Source organism: Carettochelys insculpta, chromosome 2 (assembly GCF_033958435.1).
Source record: "Carettochelys insculpta isolate YL-2023 chromosome 2, ASM3395843v1, whole genome shotgun sequence".
NCBI classification, from domain to species: Eukaryota; Metazoa; Chordata; order Testudines; family Carettochelyidae; genus Carettochelys; species Carettochelys insculpta.
The window spans coordinates 40,969,554-40,996,221 of record NC_134138.1 but is presented as its reverse complement, the minus strand read 5'-3'; the positions used below and the strand labels follow the sequence as shown (position 1 = coordinate 40,996,221).

Below are 26,668 nucleotides of genomic sequence, written 5' to 3'. Positions count from 1 at the left end.
TATACCCTTTCATGACAGCACTCCAGTCATACGAGTCATTCCATCAAGTCTGTTATCCCAGTCAAGTCATAGTTCTTGGACTGGGCCAGGGCTTCTAATTCCTTCTGCTTGTTACCCAGGCTTCTGGCATTGATGTACAAACACCTTACGTAACCAGTTGATCTCCCTGCCCTCACTATCTTCTTTTGTTCAGCTGGTCAAAACTCTCTGGAAATCCACAAAAGAATCAGGAAGTAGGTTGCATGTAAAGGGAGGGATCAGTACCAGAAGGCTGACGTGATCTGCAGTTATGGTTAGGGCCCTGTCAAATTCATGGTCTATCTTGATCCATTTCATGGTCATAGGAGTTTTAAAAATAGTAAATTTCATTATTTCATCTATTTAAACCTGAAATTACACTGCTTTGGAATTGTAGGGGTCCTGACCCACAGGAGAATGCGTGAGGGAATCAGAGTTATTGGGGGAGGGACTAGTTTGCAGTACTACTACTATTTTGTGCTGCTGCTGCTGGTGGGTCTGCGTTCAGAGCTGTGCAGCTGGAGCATGGCAGCTGCTGGCTGGAAGCCCAGAGCTGAAGGCATTGTCACTACCAGCAGCAGTACATAAATAAGAAAAACATTATATGGCATTGCCACTGTTACTTCTGTGCTGTTTGCTGAGTGAGCCCCTTGGTCAGCAGCTACCACGCTTCAGCCACTTACCTCTGAAGGCAGTGCGGAGTAAGGGTGGCAATACCACAACCTTCTAAAACAATCCTTGTAACCCTCCTGTGACTCCCTTTTGGATCAAGACCCCAGTTTGAGAAACACTGGTCTGCCACCAGGATGTTTGTGTATAGGGCAGGGGTCAGCAACCAAAATAACAAGAACAAGAAATCCTGTAGCACCTAATAGACTGACATATTTTGGAGCAAAAGCTTTTGTGGGCAAAGATCCACTTTATCACATGCATGAATGGGGGAGGTTTCAGAGGAGGATTTAAAGAGGGGGTCTCAGGAAAGGGGAGGGCCAGAGCTGACAAGGTTTATTCAGTCAGGGTGGAAATGGCCCATTATTGGTAGTATACATCAAGAGGGGAGAAAACAAGCCAGATCGGTCAAGGGGGATGTGGCCCATTGTGAGATTCTGATGTGGAGGTATGAACATTAAGAGCAAAGAAACTGCTTTTGTAAGGGGCCAGCCACTCCCAGTCTGTTTAATCCTTGGTTAATGGAGTCAAATTGCAAATAAATTGCAGCTCAGGTATTTCTCTCTCCATTTTATTTTTGAATTTTTTTTTGTTGTAGGACTGCTACTTTTAAACCTGTTACTGAGTGTCCAGGGAGACTGAAGTGTTCTCCTACAGGTTTTTGTATGTTACCTTTCCTGATGTCTGATTTATGTCCATGTATACTTTTATGTAGAGACGGTCCACTTTGGCCAGTGTAAATTGCAGTGGGGCATTGCTGGCACATGATGGCATATATTATATTAGTAGATGTGCAGGTGAGAGAGCCCCTGATGGTATAGTTGACATTAGGTCTTAGGTCCTGTGATGATATCGCTGGTGTAGATATGTGAGCACAGTTGGCAGCGAGGTTTGTTGCAGGGAATAATAAGATGAGCCTTTTTTTAAATTCAGTAAAAAAAACCTCAATTCAAGAGCCTCAATGCATGTGAATACGAGATGGTCCTTAAAAATAATGTCAAACCATACTTTTTGTAACCCTTATTTTAAGAACAGCACGCACACAATGATTTGTACTTCAACACATGGTTACTGCAGGATGTTCATGAAGTTTTTACATATCCTGTTTCCTCACACTGTGTGTGTACTTGTGCAGGTGTCGTCTTGACTTTCGCTCCTGAGCCCTCTCTCTCTCTCTCTCTAGGACACTAGCTTCTGAACAATCTTGTTCTTTTGAAATCACTGTACAGCTGCTCTGACACTTCGATAAAGCACTCTTTTATATATTCCCCATACCTGAACAGCTTTCCTCATTTCACGATCTCATGAGTTTCCACAGAACTAGCCACAGTTATGCTACTTGGTGATTTCACCTATTTAGCAAATGTGTTCTAACTTAGCTCTACTTTGCATAGCAGCTCCTCTGGGGCTTTTTGTCTGGCATCGCCAGCTGGATACTGTTTGGGAATAGTAGTGTGTTTTCTGAGAAAATGCCTCTTGAGGTTGCATTTTTTGTTGTTGTTGGCAGACTTCTCATTGCAAATGAGACATAAAGGAAGCCCAGTTGAATTTGATATAAATGCGAAAGTTTGGATCCATTTGGTTTGGAATTCTGTTGTCATCTTCAATTTTCCTCTTTCTGAAGCCATTCTAGCCCCACTTTGAAATTAAATGTGAAGTAAAATTGGCATAATTAGTTTTTTCTTAAAATCCCTGTTGCCCTTCGCAGCAGGAATACTGTAAGCGTCCTTTTCCTTTTCAAAAGCAAGACTTTATTAGCAACATGATCACAACATAGATACAGTTATCCTGTCCCACAATGAATTGCACATATGAAAGGGGGAGTTATTCAATGTATTGAGATCACATAGTTTGCAGTCCTTAAAGTGTTGCTTGGGGCATGTTGCTCAAAGGTCACTAGTAACTGCTGATACCACTTTTCATGAGCTGTCAAAAGTAAACCATCTTCTCCCCTCTACTTTTTTAAGTTTTTATGGATGATGTATTGCTCTCCTCTTAAAATCAAGTTGATAACCATATCCTGTTAAATGAAAAGCTTCTTGGATTTTAGTTTTCAATCTCAGGCCTTGAGAGAAAGTTGTTGAGTTAAGGCCACAAGCAGTCTTTTTATGCCATGTACTGCTAGCCACCATACAGATAAAGACATAGTTCTTTAGAGCTACTCCATTATGTTAAAAACAAAATCAAGTATCTTTTTAAAAATTTGTTCTGTTGGTTTCAGGTAGGATGTTCCAGTGCCTTGGCTCAAAACAGAAAATCCCTCTGGCAAGAACGTAGGCCCAAATAAAGGCACTAGTTATTTAATGATGCATTCATATATTATTGTGGAATGTATATGTACCTAGATTCTTGACATAGAAGCAATAGAGGAAGATTTTAGGTTTAATTATAAGACCAGAAAGGTACACTGTACTGAATCCTTTTATACACTTGTGTAACTAAGCTTTTTAAATCGGCATGCTTAATCCAGACAGCCAATATATAGAGTCCTCCTAAATTCCATGTGATAAAGGAATATATATTTTACCATCTCTTTGCCTAAGCTTAGAAAATCACTGAAGGTCTACAATGACCCCCTAAATCTTAAAGGCAGAGTGCACAATATGCTTGACTTGAGTAGTCAGGGAAGTATTAGGCAATGCTAAGAGACTATACTTTTAGTTACAGATGTAAATCCTTAATAGAATCTTGTAGTAAGATGGCCCTGAGATGGGAAGAGAATCTGTGTGTACCGTTAAACATGCTCTTACATTTGAAACTAGCATCTAGGCCAGTGTTTCCCAAATGGTGTTCCGTGGAACCCTGGGGTTCTGTGAAGTGAAAATGAGGATTCCACAAGAAAATTCTATTAAAATAGCTGACTCTTCTGCAGCTCCCTGCCCTGCCGCTGCTGAAAGAGGAGAACTAAATTTAATTGGTTTAGCAGCTGGCAGGGCACCGGGAGGGATCTGGCTGTTAAACCAACTGAATTTGGTTCCATTATTTCAGCGGTGGCAGGGCACAGAGCTGCCGAGAGCCCTATCCTACCCAAGCAGCCACACCGTTCCGGTGTGCATGGCTTAGCTCACCCCCATGAGGGGAACATGATCTTCTGCTGGGTGCACCTGGCTGTCTGCTGTAGGGTCACACCTGCCACAGGCTTACACCCTCCAGGGGAAAAACCTCCTTCCACTGAGTGCATGTAGCCACCTGGCATAGGCCCTCCAGCCAGCGCCACAGGTGGATTAGTCTCAGGGGCTGGTTTGGGGCAGAGAGGAGTTAAGCCTGGAGATGAGGGGGTGGTTTTGGGATTGAGAGGGGTTAAGCCTGGGGATGGGGAGGCAGGTTTGGGGGTTGAGCCGGGTACAGCCTGGGAATAGAGTTCTGCAAAATTCTTCTGAGTTTAAAAATGTTTTGTGGCCAAATAAAGTTGGGAAAGACTGACCTAGGCTAATGTAATTGGGAATAATCAGACCCAAAATAGTAAATGAATAAAGGGGCATTATAGTCTTGGAGGAAAGAAATGAGTTAAGACATACTGACATATCTGTAGCTAGTGAAATAAGTCATGCTGTTATGATTTTTAATTTTGAAATGCTTTGATTTATAACCAGCAATAACTCCATTGGACATGGCCCAGTGCAACTTCAGCAGAAGCCAAAGTATCCCATGGCAATATTTGCTAAATGAAGAACACTCTTTCATAAAACATGCTGAAAGAGGTCTGTCCACATTTTAGTTTTAACAGTCTTAGAGACCTGAAGCACAGGTAGCTTGGTGTTATGCCAAAATACACAAGACTGAAACTAAACTTTCTAAAGGAAATTGGCAAGTTACTTTCTGATGCAAACTTTGTTACATCTTCCCTTCAAAGTTTATAGTGAGGGAACTGATTAGTTTTTATTTAAAAAAAAAAAAAAAAAAATAGCCTGATGTAGTATAAATGTGACAATATTTAGAATTGTAGCAGGAATTTCCTTACTCTAGTTAGACCCCTGGTGCATATAGTCCAGTATTTCATTTCTGACAGTGGCAAATGTCATATACTTCAGAGCAGACATGTCAAAAATCAAAGCCTACTGAGGGCAAAACTGAGAGCTTTTAGGGCTATGAAAGAAAATGTACTTCTATCAGACAGCTGTATTTATTATATGTTATGTTTTAGGTGTATATTATATTTTTTAGGTCTTGTTTGAATATAATGCAATAATTGTAATTGAGAATTTAATACTTATGCATTTTGTTTTAAAACTTTAAGTTCATAAAACTTGATGTGTAAAATTGTTGCATTTGCTCATATATAATTAAGTTAAATATAAATTTGCAGTATTCTGCACCTCAGCCAGCTTCAAGCTGCAAAAAAAAATTCAATGGGGCCCACATGTTTAACATACTTGCTTTAGAGGAAAGTATAAGAAACCATGAAGTAGGCAGAAGTAATTTAATTTGCTCCTGTTCATGTTTCCTCTTACACAAACTGTCTTAAACCCTGAAGCATGAAGTTCAAATGTTTCTTACAATAGTTAATATTTTAGGAAGTCTGGAAATCTTTGTAAATGTCCATTACCTTTTTGAATCTTACTAAATTATTGTCCTCACATCTTGTGGCCAACAAGTGGTTTGATAGAAGGAATAATAGTCCAAGTCAAGAAGGAGGAAGTTAAAAGTATATTAAGTTAATAGCTTTGTGTGTAATGGTGAAGAGAACCAACTTGAAAGATTAAAAAATTGCACTTCTTTTGAAATCTTGAAACTATATTTGAAGGATCTAATATTAAAACAGTGCAATATGTCTGAACTCCCGTTAATGGACAGAAGGGTATATGATCATATATCGAGAAGGGGATGAAATATGGTCACCACTCACTTTTTTAATAATATATATGAAACTTCCTAACACATGAAATCATCTTGTTCACTGCTGAAAGTTGCTCAGTTCCGTGTAAAGGGATGAGAATATTTTGTGGCAGAAGAGTGTGTGGTAGAATTTTCATAGAATCATAGAATGCTAGGGCTGGAAGGGACCTTGAGTCATTGTGTCCAGCTCCCTGCCCTCATGACAGGACCAAGAACTAGAACCCTGGTACAGCTAGTCCAGTATTGTGTCTCTGACAAGGGCAGGTGCCATATACTTCAGAGGAAGGTATAAGAAACCATGCAGTTTTGGGACATGTAGTATGCTGTATAGTCACACAAAGCAAAATGGATGTATGGAATCACCATCACTGGAGATTTTTAAAACAAAAAGCAGTCAAGTAGCACTTTAAAGACTAGCAAAATAGTTTAGTAGGTGAGATTTCGTGGGACAGACCCGCTTCTTCAGACAATAGCCAGACCAGAACAGACTCAATATTTAAGGCACAGAGAACCAAAAACAGTAAGCAAGGAGGACAAATCAGAAAAAGATAATCAAGGTGAGCAAATCAGAGAGTGGAGGGGCGGGGGAAGGTCAAGAATTAGACTGAGCCAAGTATGCAAACAAGCCCCTACAGTGACTCAGAAAGTTCCCATCACGATTTAAACCATGTGTTAATGTGCCGAATTTGAATATAAAAGCCAGTTCGGCTGTTTCCCTTTCCAGAACAGTGCGATAATTCCTTTACAGTAACACACACATCTTTAGGTCATTGACAGAATGCCCCATTCCATTAAAATGTTGACTAACTAGTTTGTGGATCTGGAGTGTTTTGATGTCTGTTTTGTGGTTATCTAAACATCTGTCAGGAATCAAAACAAAAAGCAGTCAAGTAGCACTTTAAAGACTAGCAAAATGGTTTATTAGGTGAGCTTTCATGGGACAGACCCACTTCTTCAGACCATAGTGGGTCTGTCCCACGAAAGCTCACCGAATAAACCATTTTGCTAGTCTTTAAAGTGCTACTTGACTGCTTTTTGTTTTGATAGTGTATAGACTAGCACGGCTTCCTCTCTGTTACTATCTGTCAGGAATGATCTAGATAGAGCTTGGTCATACCATGAGTGCAGAAGACCAGACTCAGTGACCTCTCGAGGTCCCTTCTAGTTTTTAGTGTTCTGGGATTCTGTCTCTGAAAGTTTCTGTAATAAATTAAATACCTTATAAAATTGTTGACATGAAAATACAGATAACATAATTTGGTAAAGCGGAAGGTGAGTGAAATATTATTTCAGGACACTTCTAAAAACAAAAGAAACATGACAGCATAGAAGTTGTGGTTCATAAATGCTAAGTTCCACTCTACATTACTCCATTGGACTTCCTTAAAGATATCTGCAATGTGCTGCCAGTTATAAAACTGTGTAGCAATGCAACTTTAGTCACTTATTTAATACTGCCCCCACAATTTTTTCCATTTCTGCTTACAAATAATGAAATCCAAGTTTTATAGCTTTTCCTTAGCAGCAGTTTAAAAATAACGTATTAAATTTACACTTTTTATGAGGCTTAAAGTAACAAATTTGGGTTTTTTTTAATTTTTTTTATTTATTTTTTAAGGGAGTAACCCAGATTGACAATGATTTAAAATCAAGAGCATCAGCATATAACAATCTGAAAGGCAACCTTCAGAACTTGGAAAGAAAGAATGCGTAAGTGGTATTACACCTTGCTAATATGAAACAAACATGTCTGTTTAATTGCAAAGTGTTGGTAGTGTGAATATATTAAATTTCAGCTTGGTAGGTTTTAGAGGTGCCTATGTTCCAGCATTCTGGTGTGTCATGCAAATTAGCTTGTTTACTGGGGTGAAAAAGCCTGAAATAGCTATTTTTACTTCACTATAGTTATATGCAAACAATATGCCACTTGAGTAACTCTACTAATCATGTGACTTTTTTTTTTTTGTTGCTCTGTTTCCTTACAATTGAAATATCTAACTAAATACATGACTTGTCCCTAAACCCACAGATTAATTAAGAATTGTAGTCTCCAAATCCACAGGTTAGTTAAGCAACATCTTAAATGTGTAAAGAGGAAAAGCAGCAACAGGCCCAGGGACAAGGTGGGCCCTGCTTTCCCACCTCTTCCAGGGGTTGGGACTAAGGGCAGAAGGGGTGGGGCAGTGCACTCTGCAGGGTTTCACAGCGGCCCAGAGCTCTGGCTGCTAGCACTTCTTCTGCAACAGCAGTCAGAGCTCCAGGCCCCTTTGAAATGCCAGGCCTAGGGGCAATTGTCCCCTTTACCCCCACACCCCCATCAGCAGGCCTGGATAAAACTTAGTGAAAATAGGTCAGAATAAATTTAAATAACTGATGGTAACATTCTGTCCTTCCCCTCTTTGTATGAAAGATCCTCAATGTAACCAGACCATGTATTTCCTGGTGGAGACATGGCTATATATCACTCACATGCTCTATGGGAGTGTATGCCCAGTGGCTCTGTGTTCCATGCGGCCCCTAAGGATATATTTTCAGAGGTGACTTAGGCTCCTAATGTTCACTGACAGTCACTTGTGCTTTTGCCTCTTAATTTTTGAAAATGGAACTCAGTACTACATAATAGACTTCAGAACTTGAAATCCCATATCCCACACGTGGATTGGTCAAGAGCCTCAACTGCTGCCATGCTATGGAGGCTGTAGCAGTGACAGCAGAACCACTGATAACACTTACAAATACCTTACAGAACCTGCAGGTATGGAAAGATTAGTAATAGTAAGTGCACTCTGTGTACTAGTAATTATTTCTAAGGTAAAGTACTTTTAAAAATGTTACTAACCAAACTTTACAAGTTATCTAGACCAAGTGTAAGGTTTGTATTTACTGTAGCAGTTTTTGTTCCTCTGCAGGGGAAGCTTATTAACTAGAAGTCTGGCTGATATCGTAAAAAAAGACGACTTTGTACTTGACTCAGAATACTTAATTACATTGGTGGTGGTTGTACCAAAGTAAGTAATCTCCTGGAATACAATATTGAATAAAAATATTACTAAAATGCAAGCAAAGCATGAGTTACACAATATGTTTTGTCACAGGTGGGAAAGGGTGGTTTATAGTATATTTTCAGTCTCAACACTGTCTATGAAGTCAATGTAGGCCAGACTTTTAGATTCCCATCCATGGCATGAGGAGCCTGTGTGTCTGTTTTCTTGCTGTTGCTATCTGACAGCGGTATCCTAGGGAGTGCTCACTAGCCACAAATACCTTTGAACAAAACTTGGAATCAGTCCCTTAATGTTTTGTATGGAAAGGTGATGCCCCTTATTAATAATAAAAGAGCTGTCCATATAAAAGAATAAAATCTAACCAAAATGCTAGATGAAAGCCAGGATTTCTTTCCTAATTTTCCTAAAAGATCTAGCCACTCATTTGCTTGGTTATTTGAAGATTATCTTGTGCCAATTAACCTTCTTAACAACACATTATTTTTAATACATTAAGGTTCTATTTAGCCTTTCTATACCACGTTTTTAAAGAGTTTGAGTAGAGCTTGGATCTCACTGGTCCAGCACCCTCGAGATCTGAGCACTGCTCAGTTCACTGCTCCTCTGCTGGCCTCCTGCCCTCCCCCTCCCCCCCACTCCTGGTTTCCCCTCGCTGCCACCGGCCCGCTGCCAGCCACCGGCCTGCTGCCAGCCACCAGCCCAGACTGTTTCCCGGCTCCTTGACCCTAGCAGCAGGCTGCTGGAGTGGAACTTCCAGCCACTGGATTCACAGCTAATCCTTGCTCCTGGCTGCTTGGGGCTCTCTCGTCTGACGATGTGCCGACCTACTCCGGGTCCCGTGGGTGCACGTGGGGTGTGATACAGCGGGGGGAGTCGGGTGGCCCAGGACCAACCACCCCACCTTTATAGCAGCCTGATATAGTGTAGCAGCAATATGTGATTCAGTGTATCCACTTTAAAACCTAGGTTTCCACAGTATTATGAGTACCAGGAACAATAACACTCCGATTGTGAACACCACAATGCCCTGTGGCTGTTCTAAGTCCCAATAATTCTCTATACAGACCCAGCTAGACCAGCTAGTGGTATTTACCAATAGTGATTTATTCATTTATTCGTAACTACAATTACTTAACACTTGTTATATATATATATATAGATATATATATATATATAGATAGATAGATAGATAGTTATTTATTTGGCATAAGCTAAATACTAGGTTACATATAACTATATATAATTACATGTGACTTACCAATAACATCCAATGCTCCCACATCTCACCAATAACTACGTTACAGCGGCCCTTCAAGTCAGAGATACGGCTTGGTTGGGACCTTTCGTGGTGGTGACGTCCGGGTGATCAGGCCGGGGTCTGCTGTCTGGACTGGAAGTTGCTAGCCTCCGCCTTGTGTCCAGGAGCCCACACCCTTATTCCTGCTAAATCACCTTTTATACTGTTTCTTACTTGGGGGTTCGATACCTGGCCAATTAAAGCGTTTGTTACCTAATTTGGGCTTTCTATCCTGCCGGCCTGTTATAACATGTTACAAGATTTCCTCTGTCCTTGGTCTTTTTCTGAACCTCCCCTGAGACCCTCTGATGTTGTACAACCAAGATGTTCTCTTTGGGGGGCTTCCAGCTACTAGCCCCAGCTGTTCTCTTTGGGGGCTTACTATCTGCTTGTCAGGATGTTCTCTTTGGGGACTCTCCAACTACTTGTCAACTTTCTGATTTCTTTCTCCTGGCCTGACTTCAGACCTTCCCGCCGTTGTATGATAGCGTTCCAAGATGGAGTGTATGGTCATTCTGCCTTGTGAGTGAGGCCCGGCCACCAGGTGCTCGTACTCCCACATCGTCCAGCAACATCCATGGTCCTGCCAGACCAGTGTGGCCTGAATGTCAGAGGCTGATCCTGTATTGCCTTTAGAATTGCATACAGTCTATATCAATTTAACAATTCTGTCAGTAGTCTTGTAACCTCAGTCATCTTCAGGAATGCTTTAAATGGTGTGAGGGTGATGAGGAATTCTCAGGTACATGCTGAGTACTATATAGATAACTTTAGAAAGTATTAGCTTCAAACTGAAAATGTGCCCCTCTGCCAAAAACTGCTACCCTGGAAACCCAAATAATCTTTTTTCTTTTTTTTTTTTTTTTTGAGTATGAATGGGGTGGAAAAAGCAGATTTGAATATTTCTTGAATCAAATAACTGAGTAAACTTCCAGACGTTTTGTTGTGCTCTCTTTACGTTGCCAGGCTATCCTTTTTTGGGGATGGAGAACAGGATGGGATTTGTGAGGTGTTTTGCTCCTGTTGAGCAGAATGAAACCCAACCCTATGCAACTACCCAAAGTCATCACCCCTGCGCACAGCTCCAACCCCAGCTCACCACCCGCACCGGCTCATCCCCCTTCTACACGCCGTGCGGCTCCGGCTTGGTGTATGATACATAAGCACAACATTACTAAATAATCATTCACTATTCAGTAAGAATTAAGTGTAACACAATAGTAAAGGCAATATCTGTTGTAATGGCAATAGCCAAGGAAGTGAGCGTGAAGACTCATGGATCATATTCTTCCTTGTGCATTTGAGTTGTTGTGACTTTGGGTAGTTGCATAGGGTTGGGTTTCATTCCCCTCAACAGGAGCAAAGCACCTCACAAATCCCATCCTGTTCATTTTGAGTACTGGGTGCAAAATGTCTCTAAGAAGAAGATGGTTCTCAATCTCTGTGTGTGTCTGCTTAGCCAGCTCCTAAAAGGGATGTAAATATCTCATAGGAATGTTGACAGCCTTCACTGAACAATGTCTGTTAGACATTTCAGAGATCCTCTGAGAGGTGTTAAATGTGTAACTATCAGTGCTCAGCTGGCTTCTCTCTTCCCCTCCCCCTCCCGCCCCCGTCCAATCCCATGGGTGGGGCTGCCAAGGTGCTGGTACTGAGTACAGTAAACCCTCAAAATCCTGCTCCCCTAGGCTCTGGCTCAAACCACCCCGCCCGCCACCCGGCAGCTCTGGCTCACCACCCTGGCCCTGGTTCAACCCCACACCAGCTCATCACCCCTGGGCACAGCCCTGGTTCAACCCCCACGGCCCAGCTCACCACCCCTGCGCCAGCTCCAGCCCCAACTCACCACGCCCATCGGCTCATCCCCCCGCCCCGTGGCTCCAGCTCAACTCAACCCTCACCCCCTGTACAGCCCTAACCCACCCCAGGCTTAACCGCCCTGCCCCTGTCCCACGGCCCCAACCCACTGCCAGGCTTAACCCTCCCCAACCCAGACTTACCATTCAAAAGGCGCTTCCAGTGCTCCTGCTGCTTCCCTAGCTGCAAAACATGTGTTCTTCCCCCTGACTTACATGAAATTCGAGTTATGCAAGGGTTTGCGGGAATGCAACCCTCAGGTAACTCGAGGCACTATATTGGCAAGTACTGGCACACCAAAAAGCACTGGTAATTATTAACTTCATTGTGCAGCTGTGCCTGATTTTTTTTTTTTTTTAAACCTTTGCCTTTCACTTTTTAAAAAAAGCCCACCTCATCACACATATACACCTAAAAGTATGTTTAAAGATCAAATACTATTCCTCCTTAATGTCTGAGTCCTCATTTTAAGAGTGTTTTCTTTGCAAGAATTAGTGAAAAATACCTGAAAAATAGGACAGGAGGAGTCCAAATTCCCTAGTTCTTGTACTTTTTGCTGGCCTTCAGCTGTCAAAGGTAAAGTTGACTTGCAGGAGAAAGAAACACTTTTCAAATACTCCTGAGGGTGTCTAAATATTCAGGGGTTCTCTGCCTGCCTTTTGTGACCAATTGGGTTTTTGCCCTGGTTTCATTGTTGTAGAACTAAACTTGAATTATAACTTATTTATTCTGTAGGTCTAGTTACAATGACTGGGTCAAGCAATATGAAACATTATCAGAGATGGTAGTTCCACGATCCAGCAAGTAAGTGGCTTTTTTATGATTCAGCTTTTCAGAAGTAAATCTTTGATTTGCTTGAATTGGGTTTTAGTCATGCAGAAGAGTATCTTTTGTCCTTACATCTTTGGGGCCTTTATTTGTAACTAGCAGATGAACCCAGTGTTGCTCTGGTCCTTAACTGAAGTTGTTTTTTTTTTCCCTCTGCTCCCCTCACCTGACCCCAAGGGGGGTCAGCGAGTGCAGGGAACAGCGATATTGCAGTGTGACCATTGGTGGCAGAATGCATGCCCCCCCCAACCCACCCTTGCCTGTCTTTTGGAGGATGGGAGCTAGTTTGGGCCACAGCTCCTGCTTGGGGTTGCTTTCCCCAGCCCCAGCATGAGATTGGGGACTAGGAGGGGACAGGGCTGGGTATCCTGGCCCCAGGACGTCAAAGGAGCTAAATGGGAAGGGCGTTTGTAGGGGAGGAGGGTGGATCATTTAGTGGTGTGGAGGCAGGCAGGGTCGAGAGTCCCATCTCCATGTTGCCACTGCTCTCCTTTGGCTAATGCCACCAGTGGTCACTCCAGTATTACTGATCCCTGCACTTGCTGTCCACAGTGGTGAGACTGAAGTATGTCGTCCTTCCTGGTGCCCCTCCTTTTCCATGTTCTAAGAAATCCTGGGATTTCAGGCATTTTCCACTTTCCAGGCACAACCAAACCCTGACCTTGGTTTAAGATAGTGTAAGAGGAGGCTACATGCCAAATTTTGTGGTCATAGCTCTTACGGTTTAAGAGAAGTTCTTGAAGAAAGCCGCATTGTATTGGGATGTTAGCTGTAGTCCTTTGGAGTACCTACTCCAGGATGGCTAACACAACTCCATGCCATCCAATCACCTGCTTAGTTCACTGCTACCTCCGCACCTCCTGGCCTTCTCTACTTGCATCCATTTCCTTTCATCTGAAAGACGCCCAAAATAAACATAACTGCTGAAAACTCACATGACCGCATACATCGAAATGAAATCAGCAAAGTTATTTCAGATAGAAAGAGGCTTTAAACTGGAGAAATATCAGGTGTAGCACAGCAAGCATCCACAGAACATGTAATATAAGCAGTTTGTCTCTTGTTCAAGGATAACAAAAGCAAGTACTTTAGCTAAGATTATTCTTCTCTAATGTAGTTAAACTCTGGAAGTGAAGTACTGTAGGTGCAGTGGAGGTAGAGATGCCAACTTCCCTTCTAGCATGGTGTGGGGGGGAAGGTGCCCTGCCACTGCCCTGCCTCTACCCCACTTCCTCCCCTGAGTGCTCTGTGTCCCTGTTTCTCACCCTTCCTCCTGGAGCACCCTCAACCTTGCAAAACTGCTGTTTTGTGGTGGGAGGGAGGCCTTGGCAGGGAGAAGCTGATTAGAAGGGCCACTGGAAGGTGAGAGGTGCTGAAGGGAGATGAAAGGGGAGGGCTGGGTGGTAGTTTGGCTGCTGGTTCATGATGAGTACTCACTATTTCTCCCCCTTAGGTGCTTCAGCCCCAGGGCACCCATGAATGGGGTGCCTGTGGGGAGAGTTTTTCTAGAATCATTCATAAACAACTAAATTGATTTTACTAGTTCTGAGTGATCACAGACTATAATTTTGATTGATGCTTCAGTCCCATAAAAGTTCTAAACCTGAGAGTTGTAAACTTTTTTTTTACCCCTTTACAGTGTTCTTTCTGAGGACCAAGATAGTTACCTGTGTAATGTCACCTTGTTCAGGAAGGCAGTGGATGACTTCAGACACAAAGCGAGGGAATACAAGTAAGATCATTTCTTCTTTGTCTGCTTCCATCTCTTCTTCATTGTACAGGAAATCAATCGCAGGAAGTGAACAGGCTAGCTTCTGACAAAAATAAACAATTTGTACTCTACACAGCCATTTGCAATTTTTTTGTTCCTCTCCAAATGTAGGTTTATGGTTCGTGATTTCCAGTACAATGAAGAAGAGATGAAAGCAGACAAAGAAGAAATGAACAGGCTATCTACCGACAAAAAGAAACAATTTGTAAGTTGTCATACACTAAATGTTGTTTTGGATAGAAATGACTATAACTGAAAATTTAGGCATGAAAAGGTCACTGCTGCGATCATCCTCAGACCACGAAGCTCACAACAAGAGTACTTTTCTCTGTTGGATCTTCTTTTGGCTTGAGACATGATGCTCAGGGTTTATAATCTGAGGTAAGCATAAATTTAAGTTGCATGCAAACTGCTGAGTGTCTGTGATTGAATAAACGTAACAAAATCGCAACTGAGTCTCAAAAGGACTTTGATAATATTTAAGTTACGCTTCTCTCATGCATGAAGTACAGTGGGTCCTAATTATGAGCACCAGTTAAAGGCATTGTAGCCTGCCTGAAAATACTACAGATGGTAGCTTATAACATAACATCTCTTTTATAAAATATACAACTGTTTCTAATCCAAAAACATTCATTTAGACAGACTGTGAAGTCCAAGCAGAATGCAAAAACTATATTCTTTCCTTTTACATAGAAGAAAAAACACTCGGTATGTTGTTCTTCCTCAGTGATACAACATATCCTGCCAGATCCTCAGCTGTAGCTAAGGTAAACAAGGATGAGGAATAAAGTAGTGCTGTGTTCCTCTGGTCTTGGAGCTGCTTAGTGGGTGTCAGTTTAATCCAGTGATACTCTGACTGAGGCTCTGGAGCCAACAGTGGCTCTCCATTGTGTCACCTGTGGCTCTTTGCAGCACATGGCATCAAAACATTGTGTGATTTAATTTTTAATTGGGTTAAGCCTGTGGTGTCCAATACACTTCCCAGTTCGCCACATGTGGTGAAGGGGGAAGTGTCTTGTGGTGCATGCAGCTTGATGGGCTGATGCAGCGGCTTGGGCAGTGGCTTAGGGGCTTGTGTGGTGGTGCCAGTGGCGGCAGCACACAGCTGGCCTGGGGGTTACGCAATGGCTCCTCGGGCACCGCAGCTGGCTCGGGGGCTCAAGCACCACGTCGCACCACTCTCAGGGCTGCGTGGCTTGAGGCTGGGCAGCATCAGCAGGATGGCTCAGGCAGCGGTTTCAGTGAGTTACCAGGGGCAGGTGTGTAGGGCACCTGGCTGGTGGGGTTGGGTGCTTGGCTGCAAGGGCGTGGGGGTGGCAGGAGAGGTAGGGTGCCTGGTTGGGGGGGGGGCATGTGGCAATCAGGTGTTTTGGTTTTGACACCACTGTTTTAAGTTATTAACCAATCAGGATACTTTTACAGTTAATCAGCTGTAGTCAATACAGTGGTAATATTTGGTCAATCATTTTGCAGTGAGGAGTAATATATGTTGGTTAAGTATGAATATATAATACTATAGAGAAGTCACACTATTGTTTCTCTTTTGGGTAATGTCGATTGCAAATTTGGCTCCTGAAATTCTGAGGTCTGAGTATCACTGGTGTAACGTGTGCCTGCTGCCACTAAACCTAAGGGGTTATTGTGGGTCCAGGCATCCCCAGTGCAAAGAAGAGCTCTGTCCACATCTCCTGTACCAGCAGCTAGGAGATATGACATTGATGCTCTGTGGGGACTCAGTCTGATCCAGGGATCTCCCTCTGCAAAGATCTTAATGGTATGGTTTTCTAGGTTCCGAGCTGCTTCATACTGATAAAGTAGAACAAGGCAGATGAGGCATGACTTAGGACTGTTGCCTTAATTTTTAGAGTTAATAGATGTCAGTGCACTAAAAACACAGTAAAAGTGATTATGAACTTCACTAATAGATATTTGGCTCATGTTAAAAGCCAGTGTGCTCTCAGTAGAGTCAAGTGCGGTTTTCATATGAGACCCCTACTGTCCTTTTTCTGTAGTAAAACAATTGGGAGTTAGCTGTCTAGCACTTGCTCTTCCACCTAAGTTTTCTGTGTATATAATAATACTGTTTTAAATAAAGAGTATTTCTTTTAAGCAAATTTTAATACAACAGAGTCTTTCTTGAAGCTTGTGAATAACTCCCTGTCTCTTCTACCCTCTCTTCTCTTCCTTCTCTCCCACTTCACCCCAAACAGGGACCTCTGGTTCGGTGGCTGAAAGTGAATTTCAGTGAAGCATTCATCGCATGGATTCATGTGAAAGCATTACGAGTCTTTGTGGAATCTGTTCTAAGGTAAACAGATTTGGAGATGAGTTGCAGTGTTTTTCCTAGGATTTTTTTTTTTTAAACCTACCTGGAGTTATTTTTAAATAACTGAGGACCTTAATCCAGGCCTCAAATCATTTTGTACTATTCTTGGAGTTGTTCTTGCCCTGCTCCCTTAAATGAGTCATGCTCTCTGTATATTAAGGCAAGAGGACTTCACTGGCTGTTAATGGTTTTCTTTAATTGAATGACTGGTAGAAGATAACTTTCTAGACTTAAAAATGCAAACAATAAATAAAGTGATCTATTTTAAGATACACAGAGAAGACAAAGCACTTAGTCATATTATTAAGTAAACACAATTTAATACAAATCTGTTGAGGCTGTCAGGTTGATAAAGCAATCCAAAACTCCTCAACAGTAGCTGTTAGATTTATATTTTCCCGAGTATGTGGCTTTACTGTTTTTGTCTACTTGGCTTTTCTCTTGCTCATAAGAGAAACAAGAAGTATAGCTAATAAGATGACTAAAATAAGTGGATTAATTCTGCAAAGAAAGTGGATTGGTAGAGTGGGAACATCTCGTTCACAATTGAAGTTTATTGCTTTCTAAATTGGACAGATACTGAAAGCTTCTTGTAACTACATTTATAGCAACAGATGAATAATATAGTAAGGTAAAGAATTAAGTTAGGTAAGTGATGGAGCAGTGTTCAAAGGATGACAGGGAGTGGTGGTAGATTCATAAGTTATTTTGATACATATTTTCCAGAGCCTGCCCATCCCACAGCTATGCAGACCTGTTACTTTGGGAGGGAAGTAATTATTTGTTTGTTCATTTCCTTAATGAGAAACTAGAATGAAAAGTGTTGAAAATGAATATGCACCTTGATTAGCTAAAAGGTGGCTGGGAGAAGGGATTGACAAAAAAGGGGACTAGCCTTCTCATGCAGTCACGCAGGTGAGATCTTTCAACATAGGTAAATTACTTAGTTGCTATCCCAAGAATTAGAAGTAACCTAATGGAAGTCTTCAAAACTTAAAAAAATAAAATAAGGGGCGAGCAAAGCTTGGTGAGAATAAACATGGGAGTTCAATATTGATGATGGAGGGAATTTAAAAAACAGGTGTCTTTATAATGGATTTCTCTTCTTATTTAACATGAAACAAAATTAACAAGGGGTCCTGTGACACCTTATAGACTAAGAGAAATGTATGAGCTTAAGCTTTCATGGGCAAAGACCCACTTTGTCAGATGCAGGTAGTGGAAATTTGCAGAGGCAGATATAAGTGGGCAGGCCAGAGCAAGGCTGGAGATAACAAGTCAGGGTGGGTGAGGCTTACTACCAGCAGTTGATCTGGAGGTGTGAACACCAAGAGAGGAGAAACTGCTTTTGTATTTAGCTAGCCATTCACAGTCTTTGTTTAATCCTGAGCTGAGGGCGTCAAATTTGCAGATGAAATGCAGCTCAGCAGTTTCTCTTTGGAGTCTGGTTTTAAATTTTTTTTGCTGTAGGATAGCTACTTTTAAATCTGTTACTGTGTGTCCTGGGAGATTGAAGTGCTCTCCTACATGCTTTTGTACATTGCTATTTCTGATATCTGGCTTGTGTCCATTTATTCTTTTCCGTAGGGACTGTCCAGTTTCCCCAATGCATATAGTAGAGGGGCACTGCTGGCACATGATGGCATATATTATGTTGGTAGATGTGCAGCTGAATGAACCTGTGATGGTGTGACTGACCTGGTTGGGTCCTGTGATGGTATTGGTGATGTAGATATGTGGGCAGAGCTGGCACCAAGGTTTGTTGCATGGATGGGTTCCTGAGTTAGAGTTGATGTGGTGTGGTGTACAGTTGCCGGTGTGAATTTGCTTCAGGTTGGCAGGTTGTCTGTGGGCAAGGACTGGCCTGCCTCCCAAGGCCTGTGAAAGTTGAGGATCATTGTCCATGATGGGTTGTAAATCCCTGATGATGCACTGGAGGAGTTTTAGCTGAGGACTGTCTTTGATGGCCAGTGGTGTTCTGTTGGTTTCTTTCTTGGGCTTGTCCTGTAGTAGGAGTCTTCTGGGTACATGTCTGGCTCTGTTGATCTGTTTCCTTACTTCCTCGGGCAGGTATTGTAGTTTCAAGAATGCTTGGTAAAGATCCTGTAGGTGTTTGTCTCTGTCAGAGGGGTTGGAGTAAATGCGGTTGTATCTTAGTGGTTGGCTGTAGACAATGGATCGTGTGGTGTGTCTGGGATGGAAGCTGGAGGCATGAAGGTAGGTGTAGCAGTCGGTAGGTTTACGGTATAGGGTTGTGTTTATGCGGCTGTTGCGTATTTGCACCGTGGTGTCCAGGAAGTGTATATCCTGTGTAGACTGGTCCAGGCTGAGGTTGATTGTGGGGTGGAAGTTGTTAAAATCCTGGTGGAATTCCTCTAGAGTCTCCTTCCCACGGGTCCAGATGATGATGTCATCGATGTAGTGTAGGTAGAGACGGGGTGTGAGTGGACGAGAGTTGAGGAAGTGCTGTTCCAGGTCAGCCATAAAAATGTTGGCATACTGAGGGGCCATGTGGGTGCCCATAGCTGTGCCACTGATTTGGAGGTATACATTGTCACCAAATCTGAAGTAGTTGTGTGTGAGGATAAATTTGCAGAGTTCAGCCACCAGTTGTGCTGTGGAATCATCGGGGATACTGTTCCGGACAGCGTTTATTCCATCTGTGTGTGGGATGCTGGTGTAGAGAGCCTCTACCTCACTTCAATCTCCCATGATACACAGTAACAGATTTAAAAGTAGCTATCCTACAGCAAAAAAATTTTAAAACCAGACTCCAAAGAGAAACTGCTGAGCTGCATTTCATCTGCAAATTTGACACCCTCAGCTCAGGATTAAACAAAGACTGTGAATGGCTGGCTAAATTCAAAAGCAGTTTCTCCTCTCTTGGTGTTCACACCTCCAGATCAGCTGCTGGTAGTAGGCCTCACCCTTCCTGACCGAGTTAACCTCGTTATCTCCAGCCTTGCTCTGACCTGCCTATTTATACCTGCCTCTGCAAATTTCTACTACCTGCATCTGACGAAGTGGGTCTTTGCCCATGAAAGCTTAAGCTCATACATTTCTGTTAGTCTATAAGGTGCCACAGGACCCCTCGTTGCTTTTGCAGATCCAGACTAACACGGCTACCCCTCTGATACATGAAACAAAATTGTTTTCCAAGATGCCCAAATACGAATCAGTTAACAGTTCGGTCTTGCCAAAAGTAAAAAATATAAGCAGATGTTTTATTCTCAGGAACCAGAAACTGTTAGCAAGCTATTGTCCCCCTAAAAAGTGTGGTATAGCACTGTTTGAGGCACGAATGAATAGACTCTAATGTCACTTGAAGAAATCTCATTAGCATCTCTCCTGGCTTTCTGCTTGTATCCCCAGGTACGGTTTGCCAGTTAATTTCCAGGCAATGCTGCTTCAACCCAATAAGAAAACAATGAAGAAACTAAGAGAGGTTTTGAATGATTTATACAAACACCTCGACAGCAGTGCAGCAGCTATCATTGATGTAAGTAACTCGTGTCACCTTTTTATAACTATTGTTAAGGGTATCCAGCTGCCACCCACCTTCAGCCCAACATTGATTAGTCTTTTTTTTTTAAATAACCAAGTGAGGAGTGGTCTGCCTCACTGTACAGTGTTAATCCTCGAAAAGGAATTGCTCCATGAGAAAGAGATGCAGGCTTCTAGGCTCTTCAGGAAACTATTTAATAAGAAATAAGCTCCATGAATTACCTTGGAGCAGTTCACAGAACATGTTGCAGAAGCTTTTTGGCTTTTTTTAAAAACTTTTTCTCTCCATTAAGTACAACCATTCCTTCTCCACTGCAGAGGGCCATTTAATTTTATTGGCTTTAATTCAGTGGAGTTCTCCGGGCACCTTTTCATGGATTTTTGCAATGGTGGAAGTACTTGACTGATAACCAAGTCATCTGAAGAGCTGTTTTATGGTCTTGCATAAATTGTGTGCAGTTTAACAAATGAAAGCAGCATAAATGTAGCACTTTAAAGACTAACAAAATAATTTATTCACTGGTGAGCTTTCATGGGACAGACCCACTGTGCAGTTTGTACAACCCCAATGGCCAGTGTACCATGATGGCATAGTAAGCAGCAAGTAGAACTTTTAAGTTAAATGGGTTGAGAACAAATACCTTTGATCAAGTTTAAACTTAATTTAGAATTAATCTCTAACCATTTCATAACCTTTAAACACAAGTAATTCAGGAGATTGTTTACCATCTTCAGCCTGAGGGACTGCTTCCGTTTATTAAAAACGAATACCACATACTTCACTTGGCAGTTTCAGCAGGTATACGAAGTGAATGGAAATGAAGTCAGAATTACTTTTTCAGGCTGTGTCTACGTTACCACCTTCCTTCAAAAGCAAATGAAAGCAGCAGAAATGTTGCACTTTCAAGACGAACAAAATGATTTATTCAGTGATGAGCTTTAAACTTTGAAGTAGCAGCACACAGTTTATGTTGTATTTAAGGAAAACTCAGCTGAACCAAAGTCTGACAGTTAGTCTGCAATACAGTTTATGTTGGACCCACAGCAGTCCACAAGTTTAAAATTTCAGAGTTGCCATGGGGGGGGCGGTGAGCCGATGCCCAGGTGCCAGCTAAAGGTCCGGTGGGGCAAAGGGAGTGATGCCACACCAGCAGCTACGCTAAGCAGCCAGGGCAGGCTGGGTTCTTTGGTTTGTGTTTAGTTCGGGTACAGCAGCAAGAGGAAAATTACACTTATTAGAGGCTTTAACAATTAACTTTTATTTATACAAAGATAGAAACAATTTAACTAAGACAAATGATTAAAGTACAAGTTAGTACCCGTGGTTTTTAAAGGGGAAACAACACAATTTAACTTAAGAAAAGTTCTAGACAAACTAGCTAGCTTAAACTAATACAACTAATGTGTACACAAGAAAGGCACATTGCAGGTGTGATTTTCACCCCTGCCTCTTCGACCTGGTGGAACCAGAGTCTTTCCCTCAATTCCTATAGGAAAGAAGTGTAATACAGGTGTAATTCTTACCCCTGCCTCATAGATCCGGTGTGACCCAGAATCTTTCTCTCAATCCCTCGGGAAGAAGTAGATACGAACCAGGCGTCCCCAGTCTCGGGAGTCAATACCGGACCTGGCCAGCAGGTGTGGGTGATTGGAGCTCAAAGGGGGTGGGCTGCCAAACCCCTCTTTATACCCCTTTGGTCACGTAGGCTTCTTCCTGGTCTCAAGTGGCCAATCGGGGAGGAATGTGTTTGAACCCCAGGTTTCCCAGGGAAGGTGCAAGGCTCAATTCGCACCTGTGAATTGTGGACAGTTGGGCACCTTGGAGGTGATGGGCGGAGGTTCCCCGTTCTTCCTGGGGCAGTGATCAGGCGTGTTAATTACCGATATCAGCCAGAAGGGCGGCCATTAGCTAGCCCATTCACTGTCTGGTTTCTGTGTATGGTAGAGAGTCTGGGCGAGACAGCACACCTGCGTTCCCAGGGCATCAAAGGCTGCCTGTCTCCCTCTCTCTCTCTCCCAGTGGGGGGGAGAAGAAAAGGCCAAATGGGGGGTTCATGTCTGGCTACGGGGGGTGGGGGGAAATTTGCTTAATGAATTGTTGCCTATGCACGGCAGCACTTCATTAGTAAACTCCAAACAGCCTTATTACCATCCTTCCTTCGAAGGAAGGTTGTAATGTAGACACAGCCTCAGTATCCTAGAGGTCCTCAGTGCTAGGAAAGCTTGCACGGCTGCTGCCAATACTGTGCTTGTTCTGGCTGCTTAGATAGAATTTCACTGTCCAAAGCCGTAACTTTTCATAAACAGTTGACAGTAAAACAAGCCAATGGTCTTGAACAGGTGAAATGTAGAATTTAGACAAATAATCATGAAGGTTCCTCCTTATGTTAACAGTATTGTTGAAGTATTTTCAGATACCAACATTGAAATAGGGTATAAAAATATTTAATCCTGCAGACTAACTTTCAGACTTTGGTTCAGCTGAATTTTCCTTAAGTACAAATTTTAAATTTGCAGAAATATTAAATAAAATAGTTTAATGAAATAGGGATGTAACTAAACAAAGCTAAATTTAACTTGCATTGGTTTTTTTTTCAGGTTTGCCTGTAGATTTCCACTCTTAAATAGGCAAAACTCTATGTAAAGGAAAATCCTTTAATACAATTTTAGAGTAACAGTAGTAGTGATTTGCTGAAGACTGTATAAAGCTGAAAATGGGGGGAAGAGAAACAAGTGACTACACTTTTTGCTCCATATTGTGATGAAGTTATGGTAACAAAGCCAAATGTATTTAATCTGAAATACAGTATGTCTTACAAAATATGGGAAAGGGAGTATAAGTAAGGGAAGATATTTTTATCTATCCACTTTATTCCATTTAAGGAAGTGTGATGGCACATTATCCTTTTCTTCCCTTACATTTACAATTCCAGACAAAACAAAGCCCAAAGTTTAAAATTCAAATAGGGTTTTTTTTTATTTTTGAGTTTGAGGTCTGGCATGAACTTGTGTATCTAGAATTCTGACTATGTCATGTAATCACCTGAATAGGATACTGACAGTCTATTGTAAAATGTATAGTCATTTTTTAAAACTCTTATTTCACAGGCAACTATGGATATTCCAGGATTAAACCTCAGTCAACAGGAGTACTACCCTTATGTGTACTACAAGATTGATTGCAATTTGCTAGACTTCAAGTAAATCTTTCCTGATCCTGACAATGCTCTGGTAGTGTTGGTGTAAACAAAGAGAAGTGAGGTTGAAGTACAATGATACTTTTAACTCTGTTAATCCTATGCTTGCTTCTGACTCCCTTTCCTTAGATGAATTTTCCCCCTGGCTGTCCATGTCTTGACACTTTCTTTCAAAGAAAAGGTATTAGTGCTTTTAATCAATCAAGTCTGTAAATGTATATTGAGAGAATCAGAGTATTTATAAACAGAGTCATTTATTTAAAGAAAAAGGTAATTCCTCTTCCATATGGTGATCTACATTAATTTCATGTACCATTGTTCATAAAGACCTCATTTACAAAGGAAGATAGCGTGAACATGTATGCCATTTTGTTCTCTGTATTTAGTAGATACACAAGTGTTAACATTGATGAATTGTGATGTAAAATATATGAAATTGATATACAGTCTGTGCTTTCAGAATATTTTGAATTACAATCCATAAGAACTGTTGGAGAAAATAAAAATACCTGTGCAAATGTATGGTTCATCTTATTGTGATGCATAGAACTGTAGATGTCTCCAGCCAAACATTAATACAGCTAACGTAAAGATATGATGCATGCTGTAGCTGACAGTATAGAAATACGTTTTTTCAGTTTAATATAAATATTTGATGCAAGGTAAACTGAAATAAACACCTGCATTGTTGTGAGAAATTCTGGAGGATACTTTATTCCTATAATTTAAAGTTCCAATTGTACAAACATACCCCACAGTTAGTTCTTAGGGGGGCAGTCATGGCTTAACTCTCTGGGGGACTAGGAAAGACACAGACTTCTAACACCTTTGGCCCTTAACAGTCACTCACATGCTGGTTTTATTTATTTGCAACAGTGGCTTCTCTTATAATATAGCACCCAAAATTCTAGAGAAACAGCTACTACTTATCCTATAGCCCCACACACAAGGCAGCATGACGTTTTAATACTTCCAGTAACTCTTCTCTCAGCCATTTGAATTTAAAACTGCATCTTCCACTCATTACATCAACACCAATGGATTCCAAGTACTGAATTAATAACACTAATCATATTGTAATCATCAGGACAAGTCCTAGGGCTTTGAAATAACATTTCGTAAATCAGTATATCTCCAGAGCGTTCTAGTCTTTTGGAATTTTTTCCCTAGTTAGCCTTTAATATCATCTGAATTTAAACGATACTGGAAGATTCAAGGAAGATCAGTTGTGTGGCTTCTAATTGCTTGTTATAAACACTCTTTTAGGCATATGTCTGGCAGACATGGCAGCAGCTTTCACTGAAATGTATAGCCCACATAAAGGGGTGCACCTGCTTGTGTATACACACTTCCAGGGAGTTCTGAGCTGAAGTAGCAAAGGTCCAAAACAAGATCATTTCATAGATTCTGAAGTCAGAAGAGACTATTGTGGTCTAATCTGAATTCCTTTGTGGCATAAACCATAGACCTTCCCCCAAAATAATTCCTTGCACACATCATTTTTTTAAAGAAAAAATCCAATCTTGATTTAAAAATTGCTAGTGTTAGAGAATCCATCACATGGTAAATTGTTCCATTGACTATTCTCAGCATTTGAAAACTTACATGTTATTTCTAATCTGAATTTGTCTATCTTCATCTTTCAGCCATTGGGTCACATTAGACCTTTTTCCAATTGATTGAACAGCCTATTATTGAATATTTGTTTTCTGTTGGTACTTATAACATTAAATCCCTCCTTAGCCGCCTCTTAAACTAAACAGACTCGCAGAGGTCAGTCACATTAAAGCATATTTTTTCTAATGTTTTAATCCTTCTCCTGAGTCTTCCTTGAACTTGTGTCATACTGCTTGAGTTATAGGTGCCCATGTTGGTTACAAATAAGAAATTAATTAATTCTTGGCACTGGGAATACAAGTTCATTTTAAACAGTCTCTTACATACTATATTCCTGATCTCAGTGGGCAGCATGTGATATACATTTAGTGATGTGAAGACCTTGTGACTATTTCTGATGATGTTCTTAAAGTTCCCTGGAAAAGGTGTTAAGAAGTAACTTGAAGAGTTTGGAATAGTTAAGGCAATGAGAGAGAAGATGCTGCTGTACTGCAGTGGAGGGATAAGCAGAGTTTCTTCCAAAAATGGAGACTTTTCTACCTCATTTCTTACCCTACCTCTTCTATCAACTAGATCAGGACTTAATTACTACTTTCATATATTATTCCACACAAGTGTTAGGCACTTTACAGTACAAAGAATGAGATGATTCCTGCTCTGAATAGCTTGTTTTTAAGATAGATGCAACCAGAGCCATCCCAGCCATAGGACAAGTTGGGACACAAGGTATACTAGGCCAGGGTGCAGGCCTTTGTCAAGGCGGGGAGCAGTTGAGCAAGGTCCTGTGTGTGGGACACTGGGCTGGGGCTGCCCCAGGCCCCAGACCCCAACTCCTACCTCTGGACAGCCCAGGATGCATCTAATGATAACCTATCAATCAGTCATTAGAATATAATCTTACAACATTAAACTAGTAACTTTCTCCTCTGCAGTTCTTTTCCTATTTGTTAAGATGTTAGTCAATGGATTGAAAACTTTCTAAAGGTAAGTTGCCCTTTCTTCTGTTCTGCTTAATTATTAAATATAAATCATTCAGCAACATACACTTCCATCTGTTTCTTTGAGAGAAAGGAGGGACATTACTGATTAGAGACCTCACAGTGGATCACTAAGAAGTATTTACATATTGCCAACTGAATGACCTGGGCAGCACTTGTATTTTTCAAGAACTAAGATTTGTTCGATGTATGCACCTTTTTCCTTACATGCTGTGAAGAGTCATGAAGACAAGGCAGTAGTGCCTCGATTTACACGAGGGTTGTGTTCTCACGCACCCTCGCGTAACTCGAATTTCGTGTAAGATGGGGGGTGGCTTTTTTTCCCTGGTGGAACATGCATTCTGCAGCAGGAGCACCTGGAGCTCCTTTTGAAACGTAAGTCTTGGGGGTGGGGGGCAGTTGGATATCGTTAAGCCTGGGGTGGGTTAGGGCTGTGGCAGGGGAGGCAGCCAGGGAGTGGAGTTGAGCCAGAGCCGCGCGTGGGGTAGGGGTGGGTTGAACTGGGTCAGTGAGGGGGAGTTGAGTTAGAGCTACGCGCAGGAGTGATGAGCCGGAGCCACACAGGTGGTGTGCCAGGACATGGTGGGGGTTGAACCAGGGTGGGGCTGGTGAGCCAGAGCTGTGCTCAGGTAGTGAGCAGGGCTGGGAGGGTTGAACTGAAGCCGGGTGGGGAGGGGTGGGTGGGATTAGGTTGAGTTGGGTTGAGCCAGGGCTGGGGGAAGCAGGATTTTGAGTTGCGCTT

General features: G+C 41.9%; 1 protein-coding gene across 2 annotated transcripts in view; it reads left to right on the top strand.

The window, feature by feature from the left end:
• Nucleotides 1-24,009, top strand: part of ATP6V1C1 (ATPase H+ transporting V1 subunit C1) — a 51,885-nt gene extending 27,876 nt beyond the window's left edge. For both annotated transcript variants that reach the window (XM_074985664.1, XM_074985665.1), the window contains 8 exons: nt 7,142-7,233; nt 8,433-8,531; nt 12,418-12,486; nt 14,150-14,242; nt 14,393-14,486; nt 16,495-16,592; nt 19,983-20,109; nt 23,223-24,009. In XM_074985664.1, coding sequence (XP_074841765.1) covers nt 7,142-7,233; nt 8,433-8,531; nt 12,418-12,486; nt 14,150-14,242; nt 14,393-14,486; nt 16,495-16,592; nt 19,983-20,109; nt 23,223-23,318 — 768 coding nt within the window. In that variant the 3' untranslated portion in view covers nt 23,319-24,009. The remainder of the gene's footprint in view (nt 1-7,141; nt 7,234-8,432; nt 8,532-12,417; nt 12,487-14,149; nt 14,243-14,392; nt 14,487-16,494; nt 16,593-19,982; nt 20,110-23,222) is intronic.
• Nucleotides 24,010-26,668: the final 2,659 nt, after the last annotated feature.